The sequence below is a fragment of the Sapajus apella genome, unplaced genomic scaffold, assembly GCF_009761245.1.
Source record: "Sapajus apella isolate SASKATOON/1434 unplaced genomic scaffold, GSC_monkey_1.0 scaffold70, whole genome shotgun sequence".
Lineage (NCBI taxonomy): Eukaryota > Metazoa > Chordata > Mammalia > Primates > Cebidae > Sapajus > Sapajus apella.
Genome location: NW_022437010.1, coordinates 64109 through 91579, shown reverse-complemented (window position 1 = coordinate 91579; position 27471 = coordinate 64109). Strand labels below are relative to the sequence as shown.

Below are 27471 nucleotides of genomic sequence, written 5' to 3'. Positions count from 1 at the left end.
AATTCAAGTTATACGGCAAAGAGCAGTCATGTTTGCAATTTGCTCTGAAATGCACCCAAAACAAGATGAATAAATGGATGCATAGGTGAAGAGATTCACAAGAAAGCCAAAACAGTAAACTCTGAACAGTGGAATCTAAGTGGTGGGTGAGCCAGCTATTCCCTGTAAAATTCTTTCAACCTTGCTTTATGTTTGAAATTTGTCATAATAAAACATTGGGGAAAATATGAATAGTCTTCACTGATCCAGAAAGAGAAATGAATGCCCCACTGGGCCAGGGAAGAAAAGCATACTGTTGTTTATGACCTCTTATGTGACTTGAACAGATGGTGAAATGACAACTTTATGAATCTTCTGAAGAGAATTTTTAAGGGATCTTTTACTGACTGCACTGTTGTCTTTTGGGTTAATATGTAGTTTGACCAATATCTCAAAGCATCATTCTGTTACAAAACTAGTTGGCATTGAAGGAATCCAGCCTGGTGAAGAAGTGGCAATTTGGATTCCAACCAGTTAAGGAAAAAGAAGACATGGGATCTTAGGACCCTACAATCAGTAATCAGGAATATATCTGCCTCTTCATGTCACCTTCCCCTCCGTCTCCACCCCTCTAAATATCCATATCCCTTCCTCCCACTGAGCTCTCTGGCAATCATAACACCCTCCACACCTGCTACCATTGCTGACTCACTCCTTCACTCCTCACATTCAAACTTCATTTACTTTTCTACCAAAATGCTTCCCATAGCTGCTTATTCTTTTATCTTCCCAGGCATCACTTCCTTAGCTTTTCCCTATTTTGGTACATACAATCAGGTGCATAGACTGCTACATTGCAATCAGGCAAACCTAAAAAACAAGATTTAATGTTGCTACTCCCCAGCTCAGAAACCTTCTGTGGCTCCCTATTGCCTCTGTCTATTATCTATACACCTTCGCTCATCTCATCTCATTTCTCAGAGCATTTCAGCAGGCTTCCTTCCTTCTACTCAGTCTCCTTAGTATCCTTTTGTTTCAACCCATTTTTCTTCTCTAGTATTCTTCCTTTTTTTTCATTTTTTAAACTCTTTAATTTTTTATCTCCCAACCAGCCCCATACATCTCTGAGATACCTTACCAAAAAAGCCCATTCATTAACACAAGGAGATGTAAACAAATATCAGAACTCAAAAGAACACTGAAACACGAATACATCACCAGAAGGCTTACTGGGCTTCTATTGTTGAGATTCAAGTTTAGCAATATGTTTTCAGACAGGGAAAGTAAAAAGAGAGAGATGAAATGTACATACTTCCTGGTTTTGTTTTGTTTTGTTTTGTTTTTGGAGAAAGTAAAGTTTTTCCCCTACCCATTAGACCTGAAAGAAATTACTACCATTGCATTTCCTTTTAGTGGGACTAAGCCTCATAATGACCTCAACAGTGTCCCCATATCAAACAGTTCAGAGGTCTAGATTCCACAAACTGTAACATCTGGAGGTGAAATAACAAAGCTCAATCAAGTTAAGGAGATGCTGCCAGTGAGGAGGTAATATTTTATAATTGTGTGTCCTTCTGTGATCTGAGCAGTAGAGGAACTCCAGACCTACCATTTTCCCCACAGGTGTTTTGTTTGTTTTTGTTCCAATGGTAAATCGGACACCAGCCAGGATTTTATTCTTTGTTTAAAGCCTGGAGTGCAGGCATTGTCACTGTTGATAACACAGAGATCTAAACACTTGGAGAAATTAAAAGAGTCCATGCTAATGTTGAACCCTTTTACGGCAAATAAGAAACCTCACGAAGGAAACCACCCCAGCCCTTCTGCGTTCGGGAGGCTGTGGCCCACCTTGCCTTCTCGTGGATGCTCACTGTTGTCTGTGCTGCACCTCCTTTGGTCTGCACTAGACACTTCAGTGCTTAACATTATTTCATTTTGTTTTTTTCACCAACAATTTCATGTGTTTTTTTCCCCTTCCTTTTCTCAAAGAGACGATAAACTCTTTGAGGGCAAAGCTCTCATCTATTTTTTCAGGACTCCCCTCCAGCCTCTCCTTAACAAACATTTTGACTGTTTCTTGTGCACCTGTCCATTGTAGGATCGAGCCCTTAATGTGATCTGCAGAGGTCCCAGGGTCTGTCTTTCCGTGCCCACGCTCTAATTACTCCACACTCCCACCTGAAGACCAAGTTACCTCTCTCACTGCAGATACAGCACTCACCTGTTCCTCCCTCCCTCAGCCCCCTTGGCCTTCACATCACCTTACAGCACTCAGTGGCCCTTGGCTGAATCCTGAAACTCCAGCAAGTGCCCTTTCTTAGCAGAACTGACAGCTCCTCTGTGCTCATTCTCATCATGACATGACACTCATACTTTTGCCTACTACTGACCAAAGTCTTCCAGAGATGGAAGCAACTCAAGGCTCAGGGTCACCATTTTCTCTCTAGTGCCTAGCACTGTGCTTAACCTGCTCTGGCCACTTAACATCAGTGACGTTAATGAACGGGTCAATGAAACAAAGTGGGACAGAAGAGGAAGGGAGGTCTTCTGCGCAGCCTGGGAAGCGAGCCCGGATTGCTTCACTGGACACCAGCGGTCACATCGCAGGCTGCATTGAGGATGGCAGGTTGCAGAATCAATCCCACTTCCAGCTGGTAACCTTAAGGCTTTCCAACAGCTGTAAATGGCATCCCAAAGCTTGGAAATGGGTGTTGGAAGTTAATATGCTTTGTCCCCTCCAAATCTCATGTTGAAATTTGATCTCCAGTGTCAAAGATGGGTCCTAGAGGGAGGTGAGTGGATCATTGGGATGGATTCCCTGTGAACAGCTTGGTGTGTTTGAGTAATGAGCAAGTTCTCAGTCTTAGTTCCCATGAGATCTGGTTCTGAAAAAAGAGCCTGGCACCTCCTCCCTCTCTTGCCTCCCTTCCTCTCTTGCCATGTGACATGACATCTCCCTTGCCTTCTGCTGTGAGTAAAAGCTTCCTGAGGTCCTCATCAGAAGCCAGGCGGATGCTAGCAGCATGCTTCCTGTACAGTCTGAAGAACTGTGGACCAAATAAACCTCTTTCCTTTGTAAATTACCCAGTCTCAAGTATCTCTTTACAGCAATGCAAAGTGGACTGACATGGGGTTATAGGAAAGCCTGTGAGCAAGCATCACTCTTGGAAACAATCAATCAACAGGCGCCCACTCTAGAGCCACTAAATTGTAGACTCAATAAAAAGGCACCACTGAGTAGGGCTGGCAGCCCTGCAGGAAGTCAGAAGATACGGGGCCAGCAGAGATTGTCCTCTGTTCATCTTGAGACTCACTGGTCTGTGGCTCCCCATTCTGAGTTGGGGCCAGGTGGAAAGGCCCCTGGGTTTTGCTTGGTGTCTTCTACATAACCCTCCTCTTCATCAATCTATAATTCACTCTCCTCCATGCTTCTTTGCCTGGCTTCACATGGTGCACATGGAGACGTGTTTTAAAGACAGAAACAGATGGGCAGCTCTCTGGAAAGCTGCTCCAAGTTGGAGGAGGGAAGATTGTTCTTTTAAAGAAAGAGGAAGTTTAGAAAGCATGGGGATCTACTCTCACCTTTGGGAAACTGTGTCTCAGGGCACCATCCCTTCCTTTCTGATATCTCATCATGATGTCAAGTCAGGGCTCCAAGTGTGTAAGCAGCTGGTTTCCCTGGGAGATAATAGCGGTTCTGGAAAGCACCCTGTAAGCACAAGCTCTGGGGCACAGTTCCAAACCTTCCGCATGACTGAACCCATGATCCCATGACTGATCCCATGACGGATGTTTCCACACTTTCTCCTTCCCACCTCTGGCCTTCCCTCCTTGCTGACCCATCAGGCTTTTCTAAAGGGATGTGCCGGCTGTTTTGTGACAATGGCCGCTACTCACTGATGATTTTTCTAAATGCATGTCATCAGTTGATTCAGGGTTAGTCTCTCTCTCTCTCTCTGTGTGTGTGTGTGTGTGTGTGTGTGTGTGTGTGTGTGTGTTGCCAGTGGAGAAGGGAATGGCTAAGAGTAGGGCCTCAAGGCAAAAGACAAGAAGTTTTCCTAGCAAATACCTTCATTCAATACCCATCAAATATCCCTCGAGAAGCAGTTCTGCTTCAGCATCCTCGGTAACTGAAAGGTATGTAAGGTATGGTCTTTGAACTCAAAAACTATTAATGAATTTCAACTTACATTTGTTGCAAGCCTAGGGTGTAAATCTAGGATGAGGCTAGTGCTAAGGCGTGATGTGGAGGGGGCTCTGAAAGCCTCAGGCAACAGCAGGGGCACCGCATCAAGCCTTTGGAGTCCACGGTTAAAGACCACAAGAATGAGTTCCCTTTTGCAAGGCTCATTACGGCAACATCTTCCAATCCTAACAGGCTCGAGGGTTTCCCTTCAACAGCTTTTGTGACATTCCCAAGCTGTATCTAATGATCTCAGAATGTACCACTAAATCGTGTTTTATTATTTCAAGATAAAAGTTAATTTTAATCCCCTATTATTAAAAACAGATAACTACATGTGAGAGGTTACTTTTTCAATTGTGAACACTTTTTTCTTCTTCTGTTTTGTTTTTTGAGACAAAGAGTCTCACTGTGTCACCCAGGCTGGAGCGCAGAGGCACCATCTCAGCTCACTGCAACCTCTGCTGCCTGGGTTCAAGCATTTCTCCTGCCTCGGCTTCCCAAGTAGCTGGGATTACCAGTGCCTGCCACTATGCTCAGCTAAATTTTGTATTTTCAGTAGAGATGGGGTTTCACCATGTTGGCCAGGCTGGTCTCCAACTCCTTACTTTGAGTGATCCACTGGCCTTGGCCTCCCAAAGTGCTGGGATTATAAGCATGAGCCACTGCTCCCAGCCATGAACATTTTTTTCCTTGCTGAAAACCCAGGAGCAAAAGAAAACAAAACAAAAGCAGAAGGCCATCTACAGGATGTCAAGCTAAAGACGGTAGCAAGGAGCATAGTAGATCTACCAGTCTGGAACTCAGAAGAGAAATCCAGCTGGAGACAGAGGTTTGGGAGCCATCAGAGTATCGACATCACTGTATTCAGTGGTAGTAGGTGAGATAACCCGAAGGGTATATGGCTGGAGGAAGAGTAAAGCATACAGGAGAAAGCACTGTGGAGACAACCAGCTGGGTCAGGGTTTCTAAACCTCTGTACCGTCAATGCTTTAGAATTCTGTGTTTGTGCTTGGGGGAGGCTCTCCTGTGCATTGCAGGATGTTAGGCAGCATCCTTGGCTTCTACCCAGAGGCATGCCTTCCCTGCCCCCCAAGTTGTGACAATTAAAACTGTCTCTGGACATTGCCAAATGTCCCCTGCAGGGCACAATCCATCCTGGTTGAGAATCTCCAATTTAAGAGATAGGCAAAAAAAGAGCATTTTGCAATGCTAATCGACAGGAGTGGTCGGAAAGTCTAGAGGTAAGGAAAAGAGGGAAAGAACTATTTCAGGAGCGATGTGTCCAGTGTTTTGGAGAGGGAGTCAGGCACGGGCACCAAATCTACTGGGTTTCCAGACAAGAAGGCTGTGGGTAAGCATGCGGGCCAGGCACTTGCCCCCTGTGTTTCCAATGAGCCTGTCCTTCCTTCCAGGCTAAGTCCTCCATTTCTTGTTGAGTGCCTGGGACCATTAGGGTTCAACCTCCTGCTCAGAAGATTCTTGGATATGGACAGCAGCCTGAACACTGAGGGCAGGTCAGCATAGAAATGTTCCCCAGAGGCCACTGCCATGAGTCCCACAGCCCCGAGGGTGGCTGGGAATCTTAACAAGTTTGTGAGTGTAAAATTTGGGCACCTGCATGCAGGACCAGCTGGTGACAAGCTCATGTGCTTAGAAGCCTCTAGGCTCCTGAGAACACAAGCCTGGGGCATCGAGACAAACTTCCCACGGCCAAGAAATGTGGCTCACTTCCTTATCACCATCTTCTTGGGAAAAACTGAAACAAAATTTCTCTAAAGGTCACAAAATTCCTTCTCACAACAGAATAATAAAGTGGCGTTTAGGAGTTCCTAGTTATGTTTAGAGAGAGATGCCGAAAACCACATGCTTTCATTCGTAACCACTTTGTACCACGCGAGCTTTCCAGAATACCCCTCTGAAATGATTGTGCACTTTTTGGTTTCCAAACTTGGAAGGAACGCAAAGCACAAGTTTGTCTGCGTCGTGCACTTTAGCTTTCTTTTTTTTTTTTTTTTTTGTTTTAGAGACGGAGTTTCGCTCTTGCTACCCAGGCTGGAGTGCAATGGCGCGATCTCGGCTCACCGCAACCTCCGCCTCCTGGGTTCAGGCAATTCTCCTGCCTCAGCCTCCTGAGCAGCTGGGATTACAGGCACGCGCCACCATGCCCAGCTAATTTTTTGTAGTTTTTTAGTAGAGACGGGGTTTCACCGTGTTGACCAGGATGGTCTCGATCTCTTGACCTTGTGATCCACCCGCCTCGGCCTCCCAAAGTGCTGGGATTACAGGCGTGAGCCACCGCGCCCGGCCTAGCTTTCAAGCCTGAGTTTTCACGGGTAAATTCGTTCCTATTAAAAGGAAGAGAAACGCTGAAATCTCCTCTGCCTTGATGAGGCTTCTCTTTTTATGCTGCCCTCAACGTAAGCAGAAACTTGATGACTATTGGACTGTTGAAACTTCAAGTTCCATAGCAGCCACAAAAACACTTGTTCTGTTTCTATTTGTGGATTTCCATAGCCATGGACTTACTTTTCACAGGCACAATGAATGGACCTCATTCCTAGGTTCTTTGCCCATCGACAAAAACCCCTGGTTGGATAGTATCAAGCATGTCACTCAGGGCCAGCAGCCGCCCAGCAAGAGTGAGGAAGAGGGAAATTGACCTATCACCGACTTTCACAGGGACAGAAAGAGGCCATTTCTTTTTTCAACTGTTTCTCCTCTTCCCTTGATGGCCTCTTTTTCATCTGGTTACCTCCACGATCATGTCCTTATTCCTCTGCTTAATTTCAGACTCTGCCACCTTTTCTCTCTGATTCAATAACTCTTTGGAGACATGAACACACAGTTACCTAATTAACATCTGAGCATGGTGAATGTGGAGAGGAAAGTGTAAGCCTCAAAAAATCCCAGAGAGCATGTGCTTTTAGCTACAGCACCAATCAGAGCAGACATTGTTTCTCCTCAAGCAAAATAGATGTGATTACAACTCTATGCATCTCTTTGAACATAAGTCAGTCATTATTAGACATGTCTCAGATATAACAACCAAAAGCCCTATAGATATTTCAAGGCACCAGTAAGCTTTCTAGCATTGGCCTCATTTATAACTTTTTGTATAAAAGAACACCCCAAAGTTTCCAAACATATAATGTCAGCTACAGACACTGACATTGTGGGTTGCTAAGGGCTTTCCCTCTGCCTCTAATGCGCCTTGGCCCCAGCACACCCCACTCCACCCCAACAGAGGAAGAACACTGGGGTCAGTCAAGGTCACAGAGAAACTGCTAGAGTAAGAGATAAAGCCTTCATTCATTCTCTCATGCCATCATCAGTAATTGCCTACCACATGCCAGGCATTGTGCTGAGAATCAGAAGGTGGACAGGTTGGTCCCTGGCCTTGCAGACCTCATAGTCAATGGGCAAGATTTCCTAAGAGCAAGTAAGGAAACAGATACCAATCACAATACATGCTAGGAAGGAAAACAAACAGGAATCTACGTAGCAGAACACAAGTGGAGGAACACACTTCATGGAAGGCAGTCACGGAAGGCCATTCTGAGAAGACCATATCTAAGATGAGTCCTAAAGGCTACAGGGGAGCCATGGAAGAGCAGATGGGGAGCATCTTGGGCAAGGGGGCGGTACGTGCAAAGGTCCTGGTGCAGGAAAGAATTTCAAGAGCTGCAGGGCACAGTAAAACCTGGAATGGCTGGAACATTGCGTGCGGGGGGTGGGGGGGGGGGGGGGGGGGGAGAAGCTCAATCTGTCTCTGCAGCATTAAGCAGGGGCCAGGTTTACCAGGTTTTGTTGGCCATAGGAAGGAGCTCACTTTTATTCTAAGTGAAGTGGGAACCCACTGCTGAGTACTAAAAAGGGAAATAACATTTTCCAATGAATTTTGCCGTGGTCTGTAGAGGTCAGAAAATGAAAGCAGGAGGACCAGTTGGGAGATGTTGTATTTAGGTGAGAAATCAATGTGGCCACCAGGGTGTTGGCAGTGGAGCTAGAAAGTGAACAGATTTGCTACCTATTTTGGAGGTAGAATGAAGAGAGTAGCTAATGGAATGGATAGAGTGGAGAGGTAGCAGGGTCAATGCTGGTTTCTATCTTGGGCAACTGGGAGGATGATGGTTCCATTTTCTGAGATGGAGATGCCCAGAACAGGTGAGAATGTAATCTATTCAGCGAGATAATATAATATAATATAATATAATATATTCAGCTCTGTACATGTTGATTCAGAGATACCTATGAGATGCCTACTGATGTATACAGTAGCAAGGTCAGGTAGCAGCTAGCTATGCAAACCTGGAACTTCAGGGAGATCTGAGCCGGACGCTCAGAACATGGAGGAAACAAAAGCCATGGGAGTGAATGGACACCAGTTACTGGGGAAAGGGCATTAGCAAAGCAGAGGTGCCAGGGAAAGCCTGGAAGGACACATCCTTTAGAAGGCAAGTGGGGGTTCCAGGCGGAGACCGAGGTAGGAGAAGAACAAGGGAGTGTGGCATCAAAGGCTTAGTTAAGGAAGCAGAGTTTCAAGGAGAGAGGTACCCAATGCCACTGAGAGATGAGGAAGATAGGGACAAAAACAGGTGCCCGGAATTTGGCAACGTGGATATAACTGGTGACTAGAATATGATGAATGAGCGGAATAAGAATAGATCCTAAGCACAGGTCTGACGCAGTTCTCCTGGGCCATGTTCCATTCCAAGAAGCACGCTTGTGGCGCTTGAATGACAGCGTCTGCCCCAGAGGAACTCCCAATTAGCCAACCCTTCTCCCACCCCTGAAAATCTTTGTAAGAAACAGTGCAGGGCTCAGGAAAATGAAACTATGACTTGAGGTTTGCCTCTGCTTCAGGTGGTAGGGAGAAGGGTTGTCTTTCTACGTCTTTACTTTCATCTTATGGAGCAGTCAGTTCCAAAGACTGGAGGCCAGAGAACAGGACTCAGAAAATTGCTCAAGCCAGCAGGTCTCATTCTGCTCCCAGTAAGGCCAAAGGGACAAAAGGGACAAATATGATTCACAAGAATAAAAGGGGTTGGGAAATTGGGGAAAAATTAAAAAGCAGCCGATATGTTGGAAGAATTTCCACCTTGGGGCATCAGGCAGCTAGTGCAGGCCTGGGGCAGACCTGAGAGTTTGGTTTCTGGTTAAATCTCTGAATGGGGGAGATCCCAATTAACCAACAGGACTTGCATTTCACCTCTCCCCTGCTGAGGAGGCCCAGGTAGTTCTGTAGGCTTGTGTGCATAACTCCCATGCTGACACTAACAGCAAAGAAAATCAGGCAATCCTGGATGCATTAAAACCCAATCCTGAGACCCTGATAATATACAAACTAAATAAACAGCATGCACCAGAAAACAAATACAAACTCATGCCTGGCATGAAAGCCCGGCAATTTGAACAACTCAAGCAATCACATTACGATCAAGAGCCTTTTCTTAATTGCCAGAAACCCTATGGGCCTCTCCTCCAGGAGAGGATCAGAAAGGACAATGCTCCAGCAGATTCATCTATAATCACAAGTTAGCATTATTACACAGCAGCCTGTCCCTAATAAAAGGATGAACGAAATGATTCCTTGGTCGTTAGGTCTCTTTCTTTGTTCATGCCTGTCCCTTTAAAATGAGTATTTTAGAAACTTTGCATTTTTCTCTGAATATACTCTGACCTGCCGTACATGATCCTCCCTACTCTGACTACATTATTTTATATGTTTATCTATTTATTTATTTATGTATTTACTTTGAGATGAGAGTCTTGCTCTATCACCCAGGCTGGAGTGCAATGGTGCGATCTTGGCCCATTACAACCTCTGCCTCCTAGGCTCAAAGGATTCTCCTGCCTCACCTTCTCAAGCAGCTGGGACTATAGGCATGCACCAGCACACCTGGCTAATTTTTGTATTTTTTGTAGAGATGGGGTTTCGCCATGTTGCCCAGGCTGGTCTTGAACTCCTAGGCTCAAGCAATCCACCTGCCTCAGCCTCCCAAAGTGTTGGGATTACAGTCGTGAACCACCGCTCCTGGCTCTGACTACATTATTAACTGGAATCAGTGATTAGTTGCATAGTGTAGACACCTGTGCCTTCAAGAACAGCAGAGATGCTTCCAGCAGGGAAGCAACATAAGCTTGCACAAAAAGCCTTTTCACTATGTTATCTCCCATATGAACTGGTTCTAATCTACGCCATGCCACTTCCAATGTATTCCAATATTTCAGAACAGTTTCTTACCATGGATTCAAATTCCCATTAATGTTTTTTTTCTAGTCAATATCTCCTCTTCTACTGGCACAGAGGTCATACCCTCCATGTGTATTATGGATGTGGTTATCTTAGAAATTATAACATGCTTATTTAACCTGGTAATGGCTGACAGCCCCTCACCCTCCAACCGGACCTTAGAATACCTCTATTCCAATCACCCCCTCTCAATATACACTCTATGTTTACTCAGTGTTTTAGTTCATTTTTGGTTTTTGTTTTTTTAACCACTACACGTTGGACAAATTGCTTTCCATTGCTTTTAGTATCCAAACCTCCTTTCTGAGATCCTATTTCTTATTTCTAGAATATTCCCTTTAGCATCTCCTTCAGAGAAGACTTGTGGGTAGGGAAATCCACTCTAGTGTGTCCAAAAATGTCTTTATTTTGCCTCTATTGTAAAAGACACTTTCAGTGAGTAAATAGGTTGACAGTTTTCTTCTTCAACACTTTGGAGCTATTGTTCCACCCCTGGCTTTGCTATTGCTATTAAGAAATCAGCTATCAGTCTAACCACAGTTTTCTAAGGAAATCCATCCTATTGATCTGGCTCATTTTTGGATCTTCTTTTCTGTCTAAGGTTTCTGTGGTGTTACACTGTAGGCAGATGAGAGTGGTTTCAGTCCAGCCTTAGCCCTATGTGGAATTTATTTTGCACTTCTTGAATCTGAGGATTACTTCTGCATATATTCTGGGAAATAATGTTTATCTCTTCAAATATTGCCTTTACCTCTTCTTGCTACCTTTTATTATGCTTTATTTTAGCTTTTGGGAATTTACATTACTTTCTTGTTGGTAAGTGAAGCATTTTAGAAGATTTTTAAGAAATATTTTTATCCAATGTTTTTGGTGTCTTATATGAAAGAGTTTTTTCAAGCTACAGTTTCACTATATGGCCAGAAATGAAAGTCACTCAGGACTTTTTCCCTTTGAATGAATAACTTTCTCCTCACATTAAAGATCATGGGCGTGATTCAGAAGGAAACTGTCGATTCATGAACTTTAAGGTCATGCATCAACAGGATTCAATTGGGAATACAGAAGCCCATCCAGAGATTCCAAGGAGGAAGGGTTTCAAGGCTTACGAAGCTGTTGAAAAGGGAAAGGCAGTGAAAAATCAAGGAAACTTCAACTAGATGGGGGTGGTTCATGGGAGTCCGCCAGGACGCTGCTACTAACGCCAAAAGTCTTTGTGACCTGCTACCCTTGATCTCAGCTACTTGCAGGATGAAGTGTATGATTCCTAGGCGTTTTTCCAGAAGCCACTGCTAACCTCTTGTCTGCAATCTCCCCACACATCTATTTGAAACTGCCACTAGGGAAAAATGGCTCCTCTTCCTCCACATCTCATGATAATACCTCTCATTGGCTGACTGTTGCCTGAAACAATATAGAGAAAGGGATTCTAGCCACAGTGGGTGGCTCCAGGTTTATTCCCTGCAATGCAGTGGAGAATGGAAAAGAGGTGATGGTGATTCCAAGTCAACAACAGTTAATGTAGCACTGATAACAATTTACGTTGCACATGTAATATATTATTTGTTTCTGATAACAGTGCGGAGAATTGAGGATGGCAAATGTGCTTTGCCTGTTTTAAGGAACCCAATCTCAAGAGAGGTTTATTAATTTATCTGAAACCACACACAAAGCAATGGCGGAAATGGAATCCGAGTTGAGGTTTTCTGGTACTTAATTCTTTTCATGAAATCAAAAAGGAACTTGTCAGTTATTTTTGCAACTTGGACATAGAGCTAAGAAATTTTGCTCCTCACACCAATCTGACTTTTAGGGGTCAAGCTCCAACACGTTTATTTCTTTCTTTTCTTTTTTTTTTTTATGAAAAAAAAATGAGGGGAGAAAATAACAAACAAGCAGCCAACCAATATTTCATTTAAACCTGTAAATAGATGTGACGTGGTACTGATAAGAGAGTATATTTTGTGTATTTAAAGTGGAGAGTTCTATAAATGTAAATTAAGTTTACTTGTTCCGGATCTGAGTTCAAGTCCTGGATATCGATGTTAACTTTCTGTCTCATTGATCTGTCTAATATTGATGTTGAAGTCTCCCGCTATTATCGTGTGGGAGTCCAAGTCTCTTCATAAGTCTTATATATCTGGGTATTCCTGTATTGGGTGCGTATATATTTAGGATCTTTAGCTCTTCTTGTTACATTGATCCTTTTATCATTATGTAATATCCTTCTTTGCTTCTTTTGATCTTTGTTGCTTTAACGCAACTCCTGCTTTTTATTTATTTATTTATTTTTGCTCTCTATTTAGTTGGTATATCTTTCTCCATCCCTTTGTTTTGAGTCTTTGTGTATCCTTGCATGTGAGATGGGTCTGGATGCAGCATACCAATGGGTTTTGGCTTTTTTTGCCTGTCTGTGTCTTTGGATTGGGGGATTTAGTCAATTTAAATTTAGAATTAATAATAATATATGTGTGTTTGATACTGCCATTTAATGTTAGCTGGCTGTTTTGCCCATTAGTTGATGTAAATTCTTGATTATGTTGATGCTCTTTACTTTTCGGTATTTTTTAGAAAGGCTGATACTGGTTGTTCCTTTCTATGTGTAGTGGTTCTTTCAGAAGCTCTTGTAAAGCAGGCCTGGTGGTGATGAAATCTCTGAGTGCTTGCTTGTTCACAAAAGATTTTATTTTTCCTTCGCTTATGAAGCTTAGTTTGGCTGGATGTAAAATTCTGGGTTGAAAGTTCTTTTCTTTAAGGATGTTGAATATTGGCCCCCACTCTCTTCTGGCTTGTAGGGTTTCTGCTGAGAGATCTGCTGTGAGTCTGATAGGCTTCCCTTTATAGGTAACCTGACCTTTCTCTCTGGCTGCCCTCAGTATTTTCTCCTTCATTTCAACCCTGGTGAATCTGGCGATTATGTGCCTTGAGGTTGGTCTGCTTGAGGAATATCTTTGTGGTGTTCTCTGTATTACCTGGAGTTGAATATTGTCCTACCTTGCTAGGTTGGGAAAGTTTTCCTGAATAATATCCTGAAGTGTATTTTCCAGTTTGGATTGATTCTCTTCATCACACTCAGGTACACCTATCAAACGTAGATTAGGTCTTTTCACATAGTCCCATATTTCTTGGAGACTTTGCTCGTTCCTTTTTATCTTTTTTTCTCTAATCTTGTCATCTTGTTTTATTTCATTAAGTTGGTCTTTGACTTCTGATATCTTTTCTTCTGCTTGATCGATTCAGCTGCTAAAACTTGTGCATAGTTCACAAAGTTCTCATGTTGTGTTTTTCAGCTCCATTAATTCACTTATATTCCTCTCTAAATTGTGTATTTTTGTTAACATTTCATCAAACCTTTTTTCAAAGTTCTTAGTTTCTTTGCATTGGGTTAGAACAAGTTCTTTTAATTCCCAGAAGTTTCTTATCATCCACCTTTTGAAGGCTGCTTCTGTTAATGGAACACACTCGTTCTCCATCAGACCTTGTTCCATTGCTGATGAGGAACTGTGATCTCCTGTAGAGGGAGAGGCATTCTGATTTTGGGTATTCTCAGCCTTTTTAGGCTGTTTTCTTCCCTTCATTATAAATTTATCCATTTGTGGTCTTTATAATTACAGTCTTTATAATTGGGTTTCTGAGTGGAGGTCCAACTTGTTGATTCCCGGCGCCAAAATCTGAGCAACCCATTGTACCGGCCAAAACAGCGGCGTTAAGATTGATGGTGTTTTTCTGACTCTGCACCAAGAACCGCCGCACCAAGGCAGCGGCAAAACCGCCTCGCCAGCCACAAGAGTCGCACTGGCAACCCATGGGGCTCCTCCGCTGGGAATCTCCTGGTGCGTTAGCAGCAAAAATTGATCTGAAAGTGTGGCGTCCTCTCGTTCTCTGCTCTTTCAGTGGGAGCTACAATCCCGAGCTGCTAGTGATCAGCCATCTTGGAGCTCTCAGTTTTTTTCTTTTTTCCCAACACCTTTATTTCTAGTAGTTTATCCCTTTCAAATTTTTAGCCCAAGAAGACATTTAAAAAATGTGAAGGGGCATTTGTGAATAGGATTTGAGCTACCAGATGGTCCATTTTCTGATGACCTGTACCTGAAGATGATTAGATTATATGCACTGTGCTGTAAGAGTCATCATCTAAAAAAATAAAGAAGCCACTAAATCTAAGGGTCATTTTCATTGGACATGCAACTCAATCTTCCAGTTGTCAAATATTCAAAGATTTCTGAAGTACCTTTTTTCATTTTTACCAGACTTACAATTTCTGAGATCCTGATATTTTAAAGCTTCTGACTCTGACATTAGGTTAGTGAAGTATTATTTTAAAATATGTCAGTAAGAGTATGCATATTAATTAAAATGTTCCCATATATAAGCCTTAAACTAAACTCCCTGTGTCAAATGGAGACAAAAGACCTTTATTAAATACTACTAGAGAGGTTAAGTATTTTACTATTTCTGCCAATCACTGCTACAAAATAATATTCATTGTCAAGTATGAAATGGGTAAAAATGGAAATCTCATCTTATTATCATCTCTTAGAGTCACATGTCCTAAGATGATTATCAAAATCAGTATTTGCAAGCAATGGCCGCTTCCTACTGCTCCTGATGGGTAGACCTGTGATCATCAGGGTTGAATTCTGTTTCAATGTCATCATAATTACATTGCTGGTTCTCTAAGCAGATAGAGGGAGGTTGTACCAACATACCTAGAGATTTTTGTGTCAGTTGAGGTGCTCTCAAATGGCATGTGGAACCGTTTTAGTTGTCTGCCGCTGTTAAAAGTTGTCAAGTACACACTCTGCGCTCAACATAGAATCCCTGACATCAGTGATGTGAGTGAGATTCAACAGAATCCCAAATCTGAGCAGATCTTTTTGAAAGACACTGGCAGGTCCCCCTGCCTCTCACATAGCTTAGCATGCATGAGGTTCCTAGAGACAGAACTCTTCTTTCTTCTCCTCATTTCTGCACCCCTCTTTAGCTTTACTCCAATGTAAAGTTTCAGAGGAAATGATAAATCCAGCATATGCATGAAAGTAAGAGAAAGAGGATGAAGCTGGAGTAAGTAAGGCTGATGGTAAGTTGAAAGAGTTGGTGAGACTGAGGAGGGAGATGGCAAAACAAGGACCTTCTATATAAACGGACTTGGATCTTGGATTGAGAGAAAGATAAAGGGCAGAGCTGAAAATTCAGAAACTCAACATGAGAAACATCCAAGAGCTAAGAATCCATGTAATGGATGTGTAATACATAGGCAAGTGTAATTACACCATCAAGAGGACTACCGGGTAATGTCCTGCAGAATTATTCCACTGGCTGGTAATCCAAGGACCTGGAGGTGGGAGGAAGACAGACGAATTGGACAAATTTAAATTTCCAATTAGGTGCAAGTGGCTTCTTAGTAGGCAGAGAAGATGATGAGACCAGGAACAAGGTGTGGAGGCTGGCTGAGAACCTGTCAGCAGCTCCCTATTCAAGGCAAGGATGGAACTCCACAGCCTACAGTGTGTCTGCCTCTGGGGTTAGTTAGCAACTAGAAGCATGACAGGGACTTTTCTGTGCTGGCTACTTAATCAGGAAGAGGAGTGTCAGTTCTAAGCTGGCAGAGAAGGCGCTTTCATCCACCCAACAGGCTGCTCTTGGGCATGTTTTACGTCTGTCTTGAGATCATGGGAGTTGGCTTTTTCTTTCCACTTAGATTTTTATTTTTTGCTCTTAGTACCTCAGCGAGATTTAGGATCTTCTGTTATGAGTTTCTCCAGCCTGGTTATTCTCCAGCATCAAGTCATTCTTCCCGTTGGGGTGTTACGCATGGTTGCCATGGAAGTGAGCACTGCTTGATTCACACAGGAGGAGGACTCACTAGCAAGCCCTCAATGGCACTGAATAACTTTAATTACTAAAATTCCTAGTAACTCCTCGGAAGACATCTATAGTTTTTTGATCACTGAAAACCTTAGACCTTGATTGAGATATTAGAGTTTTTTTAATTGGTTTTCTTCTGTTTAAAAAGCAGCCTGTTGATAATAGGAAATTACTGAATAAGAATTTTTAAAATATGCTATTCTCAAGCATACATTGGAAGTTCTCAGAATTGGGATTAAAAGGTGGCAGGGGGAAGCATGTTTTCATCATCCTGGTCCCCGCTCTCCAGAGATGAAGAAAGCAGGCACAATGTGTGCCTGGTTCTAGCTATGGAAAACCTCCAGTGGACTGGTCATCCTCCGGAAGTGTTCACTATTAGACTCTCCTCTGTTTAGCTTAAGGTTTCTTGAGAGGCAAGATGGCTTTATTGTGGTTGTTCGGGTAACTCTGCTTCCTAATTCCGGTTTAGCTTCTGATTTCACTGTGGCATTTAAGGCATTCAATTTCTCAGTGTTTCCCAGGTGAATGCCAGAAAAGATTCTAACCTGCTCTGGGTTAGGAAGTGAATGGAATGAATTTTTTTTAAAAAAAAAGATGGCTAGAAAGTTGTTTCAAAACAAGGAACCACCCAGCGGTAACACTGTAGCGCTAAAACCTGAAATGATATCCAGGTAAATATCTGGGCGTGGTGAATGATTCCACTTTATTTCTGCTTCGGAGCTTTAGTACATGTTCAACAATGCTCGGAACAAGGGCCTTTCCTTCAGGATGCCATGGAGACATTCATACATTGGCTTAATATATGTGTCTCTACTCTCCTTAGACTCACATGAGAAGTTATTTCCCAATACTAATTGCTGGTCATTGTTGCCAGTCATGTTTTCTCTTTCTCATGTAGACCTGGTCTAGAATATGGCCAGAGCTTATTTTAGAATTGAATGATGTAAGGGGGCTGGACACAGTGTCTCACGCCTATAATCCTAACACTCTGGGAGGCTGAGGTGGGTGGATCACTTGAGCTCAGGAGTTCAAGACCAGCCTAGCCAACATGGTGAAACCCTGTCTCTACTAAAAATACAAAAAATTAGCTAGGCATGGTATTTGCCCATGTACCTGTAAGTCCAGCTATTCAGGAGGCTGAGGCTACAGTGAGCCGAGATCATGCCACTACACTCCAGCCTAGGTTACAAAGTGAGACTCTGTCTCAAAAATAGTCATAATAATTTAATGGTACAGGGATGGGGAAATCACAGTTGGGTGACTTGATATGAAACTGTTGCTTTTGAGATTGTGATTTTAAAGACATCTCATATGCGCTACCTTGGAAAAGTGTCATTTAAAAAATGCATTGAGATGTTACCATTGGGGGAAACTGGGCAAGGAGTACACAGGACCTCTATGATTTCTTACACTTACATATAAATCTACAAGGATCTCCAAAAAAATTTTAATTAACAGTGAGTTAAGGAATATAGGAAAACTATGCAGATAGTAGATGCTGGATATGTGTTTATACAAAGATTATGGAGGAAGAAATTTCTTTTATTCTGACTATGGGACTGGGCTTGCCTTGAGTAATGAATGTATTAAGTACATGAGTATTAGCGTAAACACAGGTTTATGAATTTGGATCATATTCTAGACCCAGCTCTATCACTAATCAGTTCTGTGGTCTTGGGAAAGTTGAATAAACTACTCAAACCTCAGTTTCCTCTTCTGCAAGGTGAGTGGTTTGTAGAGACTGAGGCATTTCAGCTCTATGATTCTGGGTCAACATTTATGTCTCCAGGAAGCAACACAAGGGAAGATGAATTAGGTCTCACTATTTGATAGCAACTAACACTAATTCAGATCATTACCAATACAGATTATAAGCAATTTACAAAGACAATGAATGTTATATTAAGCAACAGAATCAAAATGGGCATTTTAAGTATGTATCAGAAATATATTTTACTATCTTCTTCTTTTGCCTGGAAAATGGAAGTTAATAAAGAAAAAATAATATACTGTCTATTTCCAGTATTTCCCTACAAAAGAAATGTAGAGTCTGAAATTCAGGAAGAGCTCCTGATGTTTTTAGCAAGTCATGGAAGTGATTCTAATGCTAACCTGCCCTATATAATGGCAACATCCCTTTAATCCCACCATCTTTTACTCTCTGGTCTAATTATGTGGACTTAAAGGTAGAGGCTATTCCAAGTTCAAAAACTTTCTCCTTTGCCTTTGCCCACAGAATAGAAACAAACTCCTTAGCATTCATACCCTTCAACATCTGACCCCGTGTCTTTTTCCACACCCATCTCCTGCTTTTCCCTCTTTGATATCTTTGTTCTTGCTAAACTAACTGTACTAGGTGAAATAGTGTCCTCTTCAAAATTAATGTCTTTCCTGGAATCTCAGAATGTTACCTTATTTGGAAACAGATGCAAATGTAATTAATTAAGATGAGGTCATACTGGGCTAGGAGGCCTTAAACCAATCTGGCTGGTATCCTTATAAAAGAGAAGAGACACAGAGGCACTTACCTGCAAGGAGGAAGTGCTAAAAACAGACACACAAACAGGGGAAACATCACGTGATGACAGGGCAGGGAGAGTAGTGATGTGTCCACAAGCCAAGGACTGCCGGCAATACCAGAAGCTGAGAAAGGCATGGAGCAGATTCTCCTCTCGAGCTTTCTGAGAGAGTATGGCTCTGCCAGCACCTTGGATTCAGACACCTAGCCTCCAGAACTGTGTGAGAATATGTTTCTGTTCATTTAGGCCACCCTGTTAGTGGCACTTTGTTATGGCAGCCTAGGAAATGAATATGCTGATCTACTTATCACGGTGCTCTGAGCCTGTCTTGGACTCAGACATTTCCCTTCTTTGGCTCATTATTCCTCATAATTGGACATCAATTGCCGTCTTTTCTTTCCATCTTTTGCACCCCAGCTTAAATCTCCCCCTCATTCATCACCTGTTCTAATCTGTGCGGTGGGAAGTTGACTTTCCGTCTAAAAGTATGTCCATGGCATTCATTGGACCTTATCCTGCACTCTCTGATGGCACCTTGTGGCTTCTTTGACTTTTTTGCTATTGTCGTGATGGGAATATTGTCTTTTATCCCCTGTTAGCCCAAATGGTGCCCATTCTGTGCCCAGCACATGATGATATTTTAATGAATACTAGTTGTTGGGTTAATGCTTTGGCAGTGGAAATGCAGTATCACTCTTCAAAAGGGGGATCCCATATGTGTAGCTACATGAAACACACAGCCTCCAGGTTTTCTCTGTTGTCTCTAAATAATAAAGTAGCTTTTTTTTTTTTTTTTTGAGGCAGAGTCTCACTCTGCCACCAGGGGCCAGGCTGGACTGCAGTGGCACGATCTCGGCTCACTGCAACCGCTGTCTCCCAGGTTCAAGCAGTTCTCCTGCCTCAGCCTTCCGAGTAGCTGGGACTACAGGCGCATGCCACCATCCAGCTAATTTTTGTATTTTTTTTCTTTAGTAGACGGGGTTTCACCATGTTGGCCAGGATGGTCTCGATCTCTTGACCTGATGATCCACTGACCTCGGCCTCCCAAAGTGCTGGGATTACAGGTGTGAGCCACCACACCCGGCCTGGCCTGACTGAGTCCTCTTACAAGGTTATCACATTCACCTCTCAGCAGATTTGGACATAAAATACTTCCTCTTCTTGAAACATTTTGACACTGAGCTCCGGGAGACTATACTGCACTGGTTTCCTCCTAGCTCACTGGCACCTCCTTCTCAGTCTCCTTTGTTGAATCGCCCTCATCTTCCTTCCAACCACTGAAGGCTGCCGTATTCCAAGGCTTAATCTCCTGGAACATCTTACCTAACCATAACTACTCCCTAGGTGATTTTATTCAATTTAACTTTAAAAACAATCTGCGTAATGAAGATAACCAGATGTATGTCACCATCCCAGAAAGCTACCCTACACATGTCCAAGCTAGAGCAGTATGTCCAGCTGCCTGGTGCCCATCTTGACATCATTATGTAATAGGTGTCTCAAACTCACATGTCTAAATAGAACAGTTGATCTCCTCGTTCCTAATCCTTGCACCTCCCTAGCCTCTGTATCCATACTCCTTCCCTGTGGCTTAGGCTAAAACTCTTTTCTCTGCCATATGTATTAGTAAGTAGATACATGCCATGTTAGGGAGGGACGAAGAAGGTGTCCCTGAAGAGGTGACTTTTCCTATCTTCCTCAGAATAAAATGCAAACTTCTTGCAAGTCACACGAGGCAGAATCTGATCCCTGGCTCCAGCCTCTTATCTTCTCCCTACTCATTCTGAACCAGCCATGCTGGCCTTCTTTTTGGTTTTTAGAGATGCCAATATTTCCTTGGAGGCTTTTTAAATTTGCTCTGTCTGCCTGAGCCTTTCTTCTGCCAGAATGTCCTGTGGCTGTTTCCCTCACCCTATCCAAATTTTTATTAAAATATCAGCTCATCATGGAGACATCTCTTGACCACCATAAATTCCCTCTACCCTATTAAACCTGCCTTTTACACACACACACACACACACACACACACACACACACACACACACACACCCCATTCTGTTTTGTCACCCTGTTTATTTATCGTGTATTTACTGCTTGTCTTCCACACTGGAATGTGTGTCTACGCCACAAGGACAGATGTTTTCGATGGTCTTGTTCATTGCTGCATCTTCAGCTCTCAGAAGAGGGCCTGGTACATAGTAGGTATCCGAGAAATACTTTTTAGCACTTTCTTATGTTAAAATCAATGTCTTGCTTATGATTATACATCTTAGCTATATTATATATTAGATTATGTATGTAATATTTCTTTTAAATTTCTTAAGATTAGGGACCATATTTCATGTTTTTCTTGTCACTTACGTAAGGACACAATAGCACAAAGCACATACGAGTGATTTTCTTCAAATGAATGATTCTTCATTTTGCCTTTTTGATTTGAACTCGGCAATGGAAATCATCTAGGGGCCTTCTTTTCAAGTGTATCTTCAGTTACATCGGGTGTTCTAGGTAAGAGGCCCATAAATGGAATTTGGAGGGCTCATGCACCTCCTCAAATTGTACACAAAATTTTATGGGCATTTGTGTTTTCCTGGGGAAACAGTCTAAGAGTTTTTCAGGTTCACAGAGGAGTCTTTTCCCTAAAGGTGAAAAACCACTGAATTATCCCAAGATATGCAGACTGTGGGTGACTTACGCCCAGAACCGGGGCTGAGTTGAGGGTGAGGAATCAGGAAGGGGTGGGAGGAGTTTGCAATGCTTGGGATGAAGAGTGGCTGACCTTACTCACCCCTGCTTAGCAGCCCAGCAATTTCACACCAAGCTTATGGGTGGCAGAGAAAAATCTGGGATTGGGTCCCAATGCTAATGATAATAACATCTTGCATGCTATGACTGAGGAAGAAACTGGAAGATTTCAAGTTTTACTTCCTGGGCATTTTGACTTCCCAGCACATCCCTGGGAGAGGGCTCAAAGGCCATCAGGTCAACCAGCCATGCCTTGCTCATGAGTTACAGCCAGGCCGGGACACGTGAGGCACAGAAGCCCTCCCATCTGTGTTCTTCCTTCAGCAATAACTGTGGCCCTCTGCATAACGGCACCTATGCCACTGCCTTGTATTAGCATTAACTCATTATTTCAACTTTGTGTGTGTGCATTAGACTCAACCAGATTTAAGATTGCTAGATGTCAAAACCCTCATTAAAGATCAATCATGGTGTCACACACATAGTGGTGCTTAACTACTCTTTTTCAAGTGAATAAATGACAACATATTAAGTAACTAGGTGGCTGTATTTGGGACTTTAAAGAGCAGGGAAAGTCCTGTCTCTCAATAGCAGATTGTGTTGAAACCCCCATTAACATAAATGAAACTTTTTTAGTTCTAAGGCTCTGTGATCATGGATTCAGAGTAAGCTAATGGATCCTGGCTGGGAACTCATAAGTTTTACCTAAGAATACCTTATATTCGTGCAGCCCTTGACAGTAGTTAAAGTTTGCACACACATTCTCAGTAATCAGGTAGTATTTTCAAAGATAGAAGGGGCTCTGAGGAGTTCCCTGATCTATTTCACCTCTCCTTTGGGGCAACCTGAACAATTTAGGTTGATTTCCAGAGAAATAAGTCCCCCAGCTCCCCTCGGGTTCAGATCTGATAATTTTCTCAGTTACTGAGAGTCCTCTTACTGCTATTTAAATCTGTCTGCTCTGATTCTATCTTTAGTAGGTATTTAGATAAGACCTGAGGAGTTAATGTTTTCCTGGCAAAACCTGAAGGAATACTTTGCTGTTCTTTCCCTTCTTTCATGAAGACTGGAGAACTGCTTAGCACTAAAACAGTCAGATTGATCTACTTTAATGAAGGGGCCCTGTCCACGGTGGATGCAAATATCTCACTGATGCTTCTATTTAGTCTGAATACATAACAAGGCCAGGAAAATGTCTGTTAGAGACGCAATCCGTTTAAAATAGTCCTGCTGCAGTGACAAGTTTCCAATGAGCTACAAGGGTTGAGCTGGGAGCAGTCCAAAGACTTGATTAGTCATGAAGGCCCTACAACCACACTGTGTCCAAGGGGAGGGTGGTATTTCTTCCTTTGACAGATACTACTTATAACAACTGGGGCAGCATCATAAATGGCAATGGGGAAAATATTCCAAAGCTAAGGCTAAAATAGCAAACATAGGGAGTGTTGGGAAATGAAAGAACCTTTCGGGACAGCATGGCGCTGGCAGTGGAAGGCAATCGTTTTTCTACTGTGGAAAGGAAAAAGGAGCCGTACAGGGAACAGGGCCAGCCCCACGCAGAGGCACATAGTACCAAATGTCCAGCCGGACTGCCTATCATCACTCTGGCTGCCAAAGTGGTGATTTCCCAGAATTGTATTCCTTCCTTTGGACTGTCATGGACAGGCACTGGTAAGATGTGGGACGTGTTAACAAACTGACACAGCAGCAGCCATTTCCACCATTAGTTCACACTAGTATTTAAGAAGCTGGTTTCTGGGCACGGTGGCTTGTGGATGTAATCCCAGCACTTTGGGAGGCTGAGGCGGGCAGATCACAAGGTCAGGAGATTGACACCATCCTGGCTAACATAGTGAAACTCCGTCTCTACTAAAAATACAAAAATTAGCTGGGCGTGGTTGTGCATGCCTGTAATCCCAGCTACTCAGGAGGTTGAGGCAAGAGAATGGCTTGAACCAGAGAGTCGGAGGTTGTAGTGAGCTGAGCTCACACCACTGCACCCCAGCCTGGCGACAGAGCAAGACTCTGTCTCAAAAAAAAAAAAAAAAAAGGAAGTTGGCAGAGAACATTCCTTGAAGCAATAGGCCAAGAGGATTTAATAGTAAGGACAGAAAATGTCTGGAACAAGGAACACAGTCTAGAAGACAGAGATGAGTATAGCTATCAGGACACTTCACTTGGAGCAGACACCAAAAGGAGGCAGAAGTTTGGGGGTGGCTGTGTTAGGGACACACAAGGCCAGTTTTGCTGATACCAACAGTTTCTTAGAGATGGATCTGTTGAGAGTTTCTTCAATCAAATTAAGAGAAACATAGAAACATCTGTAAATGACCTAGGATAGGTGACCTCCTCTTCTCTCCTCATCACTATTGTTCCACTTCCTTTGACCCTTGCTCCTTTTCTCTGAGAGATTCACATTATTTGAATGACCAACGGGCAAAGGATAAGGTCCACGGCACCCCTCAGCTTGTGAGGCACAAAAATATTTAAGGATCTCCACTGCACAGTATCTGCCTTGCTAATTAAATTAGCTCATGGATGTGATGTATGTTATTCAGCTCTCTGCTTCCAAAATTATCAAAAAGCCATATGGCTGTTTATTTAGCAAGGTCACAAATATTGGGTACCATCATCATAACTATTTGAAAGAAATCCAACTTTACATCAACCCCAAAGTGGTAGGGAGCTGGTAGTCACTGAAAAAAACGACGAGATGAGCTCACAAGTCTTGAGAAGGTGTTTGATGGGTACGTTTGGCCCCAAATAAAATATAGTTACAAGACTCTGCCTTTTCACTATTTTAGTAACATCTAGCTCAGCCAGTAGTTTCAAATCTCTTCATTTTCTTCAAATTTTGACTTAGTAACATACAGATGAGAATTTGGGATTTTTTTTTTTTTAAGTAAGAATCCTCACTTTGCTATATTGATCAAGCAAAGTGAGGTCCTTTTGATTGCCTGATGAATTATGAAACAAAACCAGATCGAATCACAAGCTCTGGACTTACTGTAGCAAAAGGCAACGAAAGGCGCATCGACCTCAGATTTCCATCCTAGCTGTGCTTCCTATGAGTTCAGTGGTCTCAGGCACATCACTTATCCTCTCTGAGCTTTTGTATTTTTTTATTTGTAAAAATCAGCATTATAGTAGTTATCTAAAGAAGGCTGTGTGAATTAAATGAGCCCATACCTGAGAAACATGCTTTGTACAATATGAAGTACCATTTCTTTAAAAAAAAAAAAAAAAAACCAGAACCAGAAATATTCACTACATCAGTATCTCAAATTAACATTCATGGGATAGGCTGGGTATGGTGACTCACGCCTGTAATCCAAGCACTTTGGAGGCCAAGGTGGGCAGATCACCTGAGGTCGGGAGTTCAAGACCAGCCTGACCAACATGGCGAAACCCCGTCTTTATAAAAAATAATAATAATAATAAATAAATAAAAACATTCATGGGACATTGAGAAGGTGAAGACTTTGACAAGAAAAAGTTAAGAGGAGGAAGTTTCCTGAGAGGTCAGACTTATTTTATGTAGTTCTGGTCCTGAACTCTAAATGAGCTCTGAGCTATGGTCTGTAAGTCAGTCAGTCATCAGTATTTTACTGAGCACAAAATTTAAGCTGAAATTAGTTCTTTTTTCTGGAGATTGGGGCTTGTGGCAGAGGCAGCATTCGTGGACTGAGTTGTTTTTCTGAGCTGGTCATCTTGTGAGTGTTAAGACAATGGAATGGTGGGCAAGAGTAGGGATAGGAGAAAGTCTGTGAGGGGACTTTTGAGGAATCTTGATATATTACTTCCTTGTGCCTTTCCCCGGGTTTTTTTTTTTTTTTTTTTTTTTTTTTTTGTTTTGAGACAGAGTTTCGCTCCTGTTGCCCAGGCTGAAGTGCAATGGCACGATCTCGGCTCACTGCAACCTCTGCCTCCCAGGTTCAAGTGATTCTCCTGCCTTAGCCTCCCAAGTAGCTGGGATTACAGGCGCATGCCACCACCCCTAGCTATCCCCTTGGTTTTTAATGTAATTAGCTTCACAGAATCTGAGACTTTTTATAATCTCCTGACTGATGTGGAAATACATTTGTAAGTACGGAGAGGTGGAGCTTGGTCTTTGAGCAATTACTTTGTGCACATCGCACCATGACTCAGTTATCCTCTTCCAACCGAGACCCGGACAACCTCACGTCAGCCCTGCTTGTCTGGGTCCCTGTTACTGGTATTCAGATTCCAGCGACCTAAAAATCTCAGAACAGGCTCTGTTTACTATTTAGCCTCTCCAAAACACAAACCAGAATAAAAAGCCAAATGGAAATATATTCCTAGAAATATGTAAATGTGAATCCCATTTGTGATGTAGAGTCCTGACGAAGTATGTTACTTACATAGCTGCTACTCAGCTATGAGATATTCTCTGGATGTTGGAGTGGGCTTTTTCATAAAGCTGGCTTGATTCCATCCACAGATCAGAAGCTTCTGACATATTTGCAGAAGTTGCTTCTCTTTCAGGCCTGCCCTCTCAGATCCCTGTGTCTTTTCAATGACTTCCTAAGCAACGTGGCACACTCTTGCCTGGACGTCTCGTGTGTTCTCAGTAGACTCATTGCAATTATAGCACTGGCCTGTGTTCCTTTCATACCTTCAATATGCCCTTTAAATAAACAGTGAGGGGGTGAGGAGAGAGGATTGATTGGATGCTGTGGACTGAGACACTTGGAAACATAAATAAGGCACTTTGGAGTTTTCAGTACAGAGGCTATTGGTGTTCTGTGTTCACTGAATTTTCCCCTCACTCACCATTGCATGATTCAGCCACGCTGGGAAAACAGTATCTAGGGCCTTGGGGTAAACAAGATCTCGATTGTAGAGAAAAAGGATCCAGAATGCCAAAAATACAAACTGGAAAATAAAACACAAAATAACATCATTAGACTTGTTTTTACTGAGAGCTTTCTAAGATAACCAAGGAAACGCAGCTAAATAGAAACAGATAACCATTTTAAAGATATCTTACATATACATTATAGGAATACAATATATGCCAATTCTACAATAAGCATTTTCCCCTTCATTTCATTGCTATATCTGCTCTCTCTGGGGACTCCTCAATGTGCCAGAGAGTTAGGGATCAATTATTTGTCATCGTGGCAGGCAGACAAGATATGAATAAACAGGATTCCCAGACCATTAGTCATTTATTTTAACCAATAACTTCTTTCTCTAAACTTTCACCAGGAATGCCAAAAGTGGGCACATGGAGTGGCTTGAGTCATACATGTTCCTTGTCCACCCTCTAAATAGGCATGGCTAGGGGAAGCAGGAAGGCTGAAAACCATGAGAGGTGCCAAACTCCCAGGAAAATGCACAAGCTAGTCAACTGAGGGCTGGATCTCCCTAGTGTCAGAACTTTGAATTGATCTCCTCTTGTACTCCTTAGCTCTTTTGTTAAAGCATCTATCCTCTATGCTACAAAGTCAATATAAAGATAAGGAAGTTAAAAACTATTAAACTTCTGATCTTCCCATCTTCTGACATTTCACAGGTTCCATTTCTAAGCCTTAAAAAAATAAACAGACTTCATTGTCATTTTTAAAAACTTGGCTATAGCCAGACTTGGTGGCTCATGCCTGTAATCCCAGCATTTTAGGAGGCCAAGGCAGGCAGATCATTTGAGCTCAGGAGTTCAAGATCAGTCTGGATGACATGGCGAAACCATGTCTCTACCAAAAGTACAGAAAAGTAGCCAGGCATGGTAGCATGTACCTATAATCCCAGCTACTTGGAAAGCTGAGACAGGGGGATCGATTGAGACTGGATGAGGCCGCAGTGAATCAAGATCGCACCACTGCACTCCCACCTGGGCAACAGAGTGAGACCCTGTCTCAAAAAAAAAAAGAAAAAAAAAAAAAACAAAAAAACCCAAAACA

The 27471-nt window shown here is 42.6% G+C and overlaps 1 protein-coding gene across 1 annotated transcript in view; it reads right to left on the bottom strand.

Moving 5' to 3' along the window:
• Positions 1-27471, bottom strand: part of ADTRP (androgen dependent TFPI regulating protein) — a 65893-nt gene that overhangs the window by 25817 nt on the left and 12605 nt on the right. Inside the window, exon 3 of the mRNA XM_032249937.1 lies at positions 26342-26443. Within this exon, the coding sequence (XP_032105828.1) occupies positions 26342-26443 (102 nt within the window). The remainder of the gene's footprint in view (positions 1-26341; positions 26444-27471) is intronic.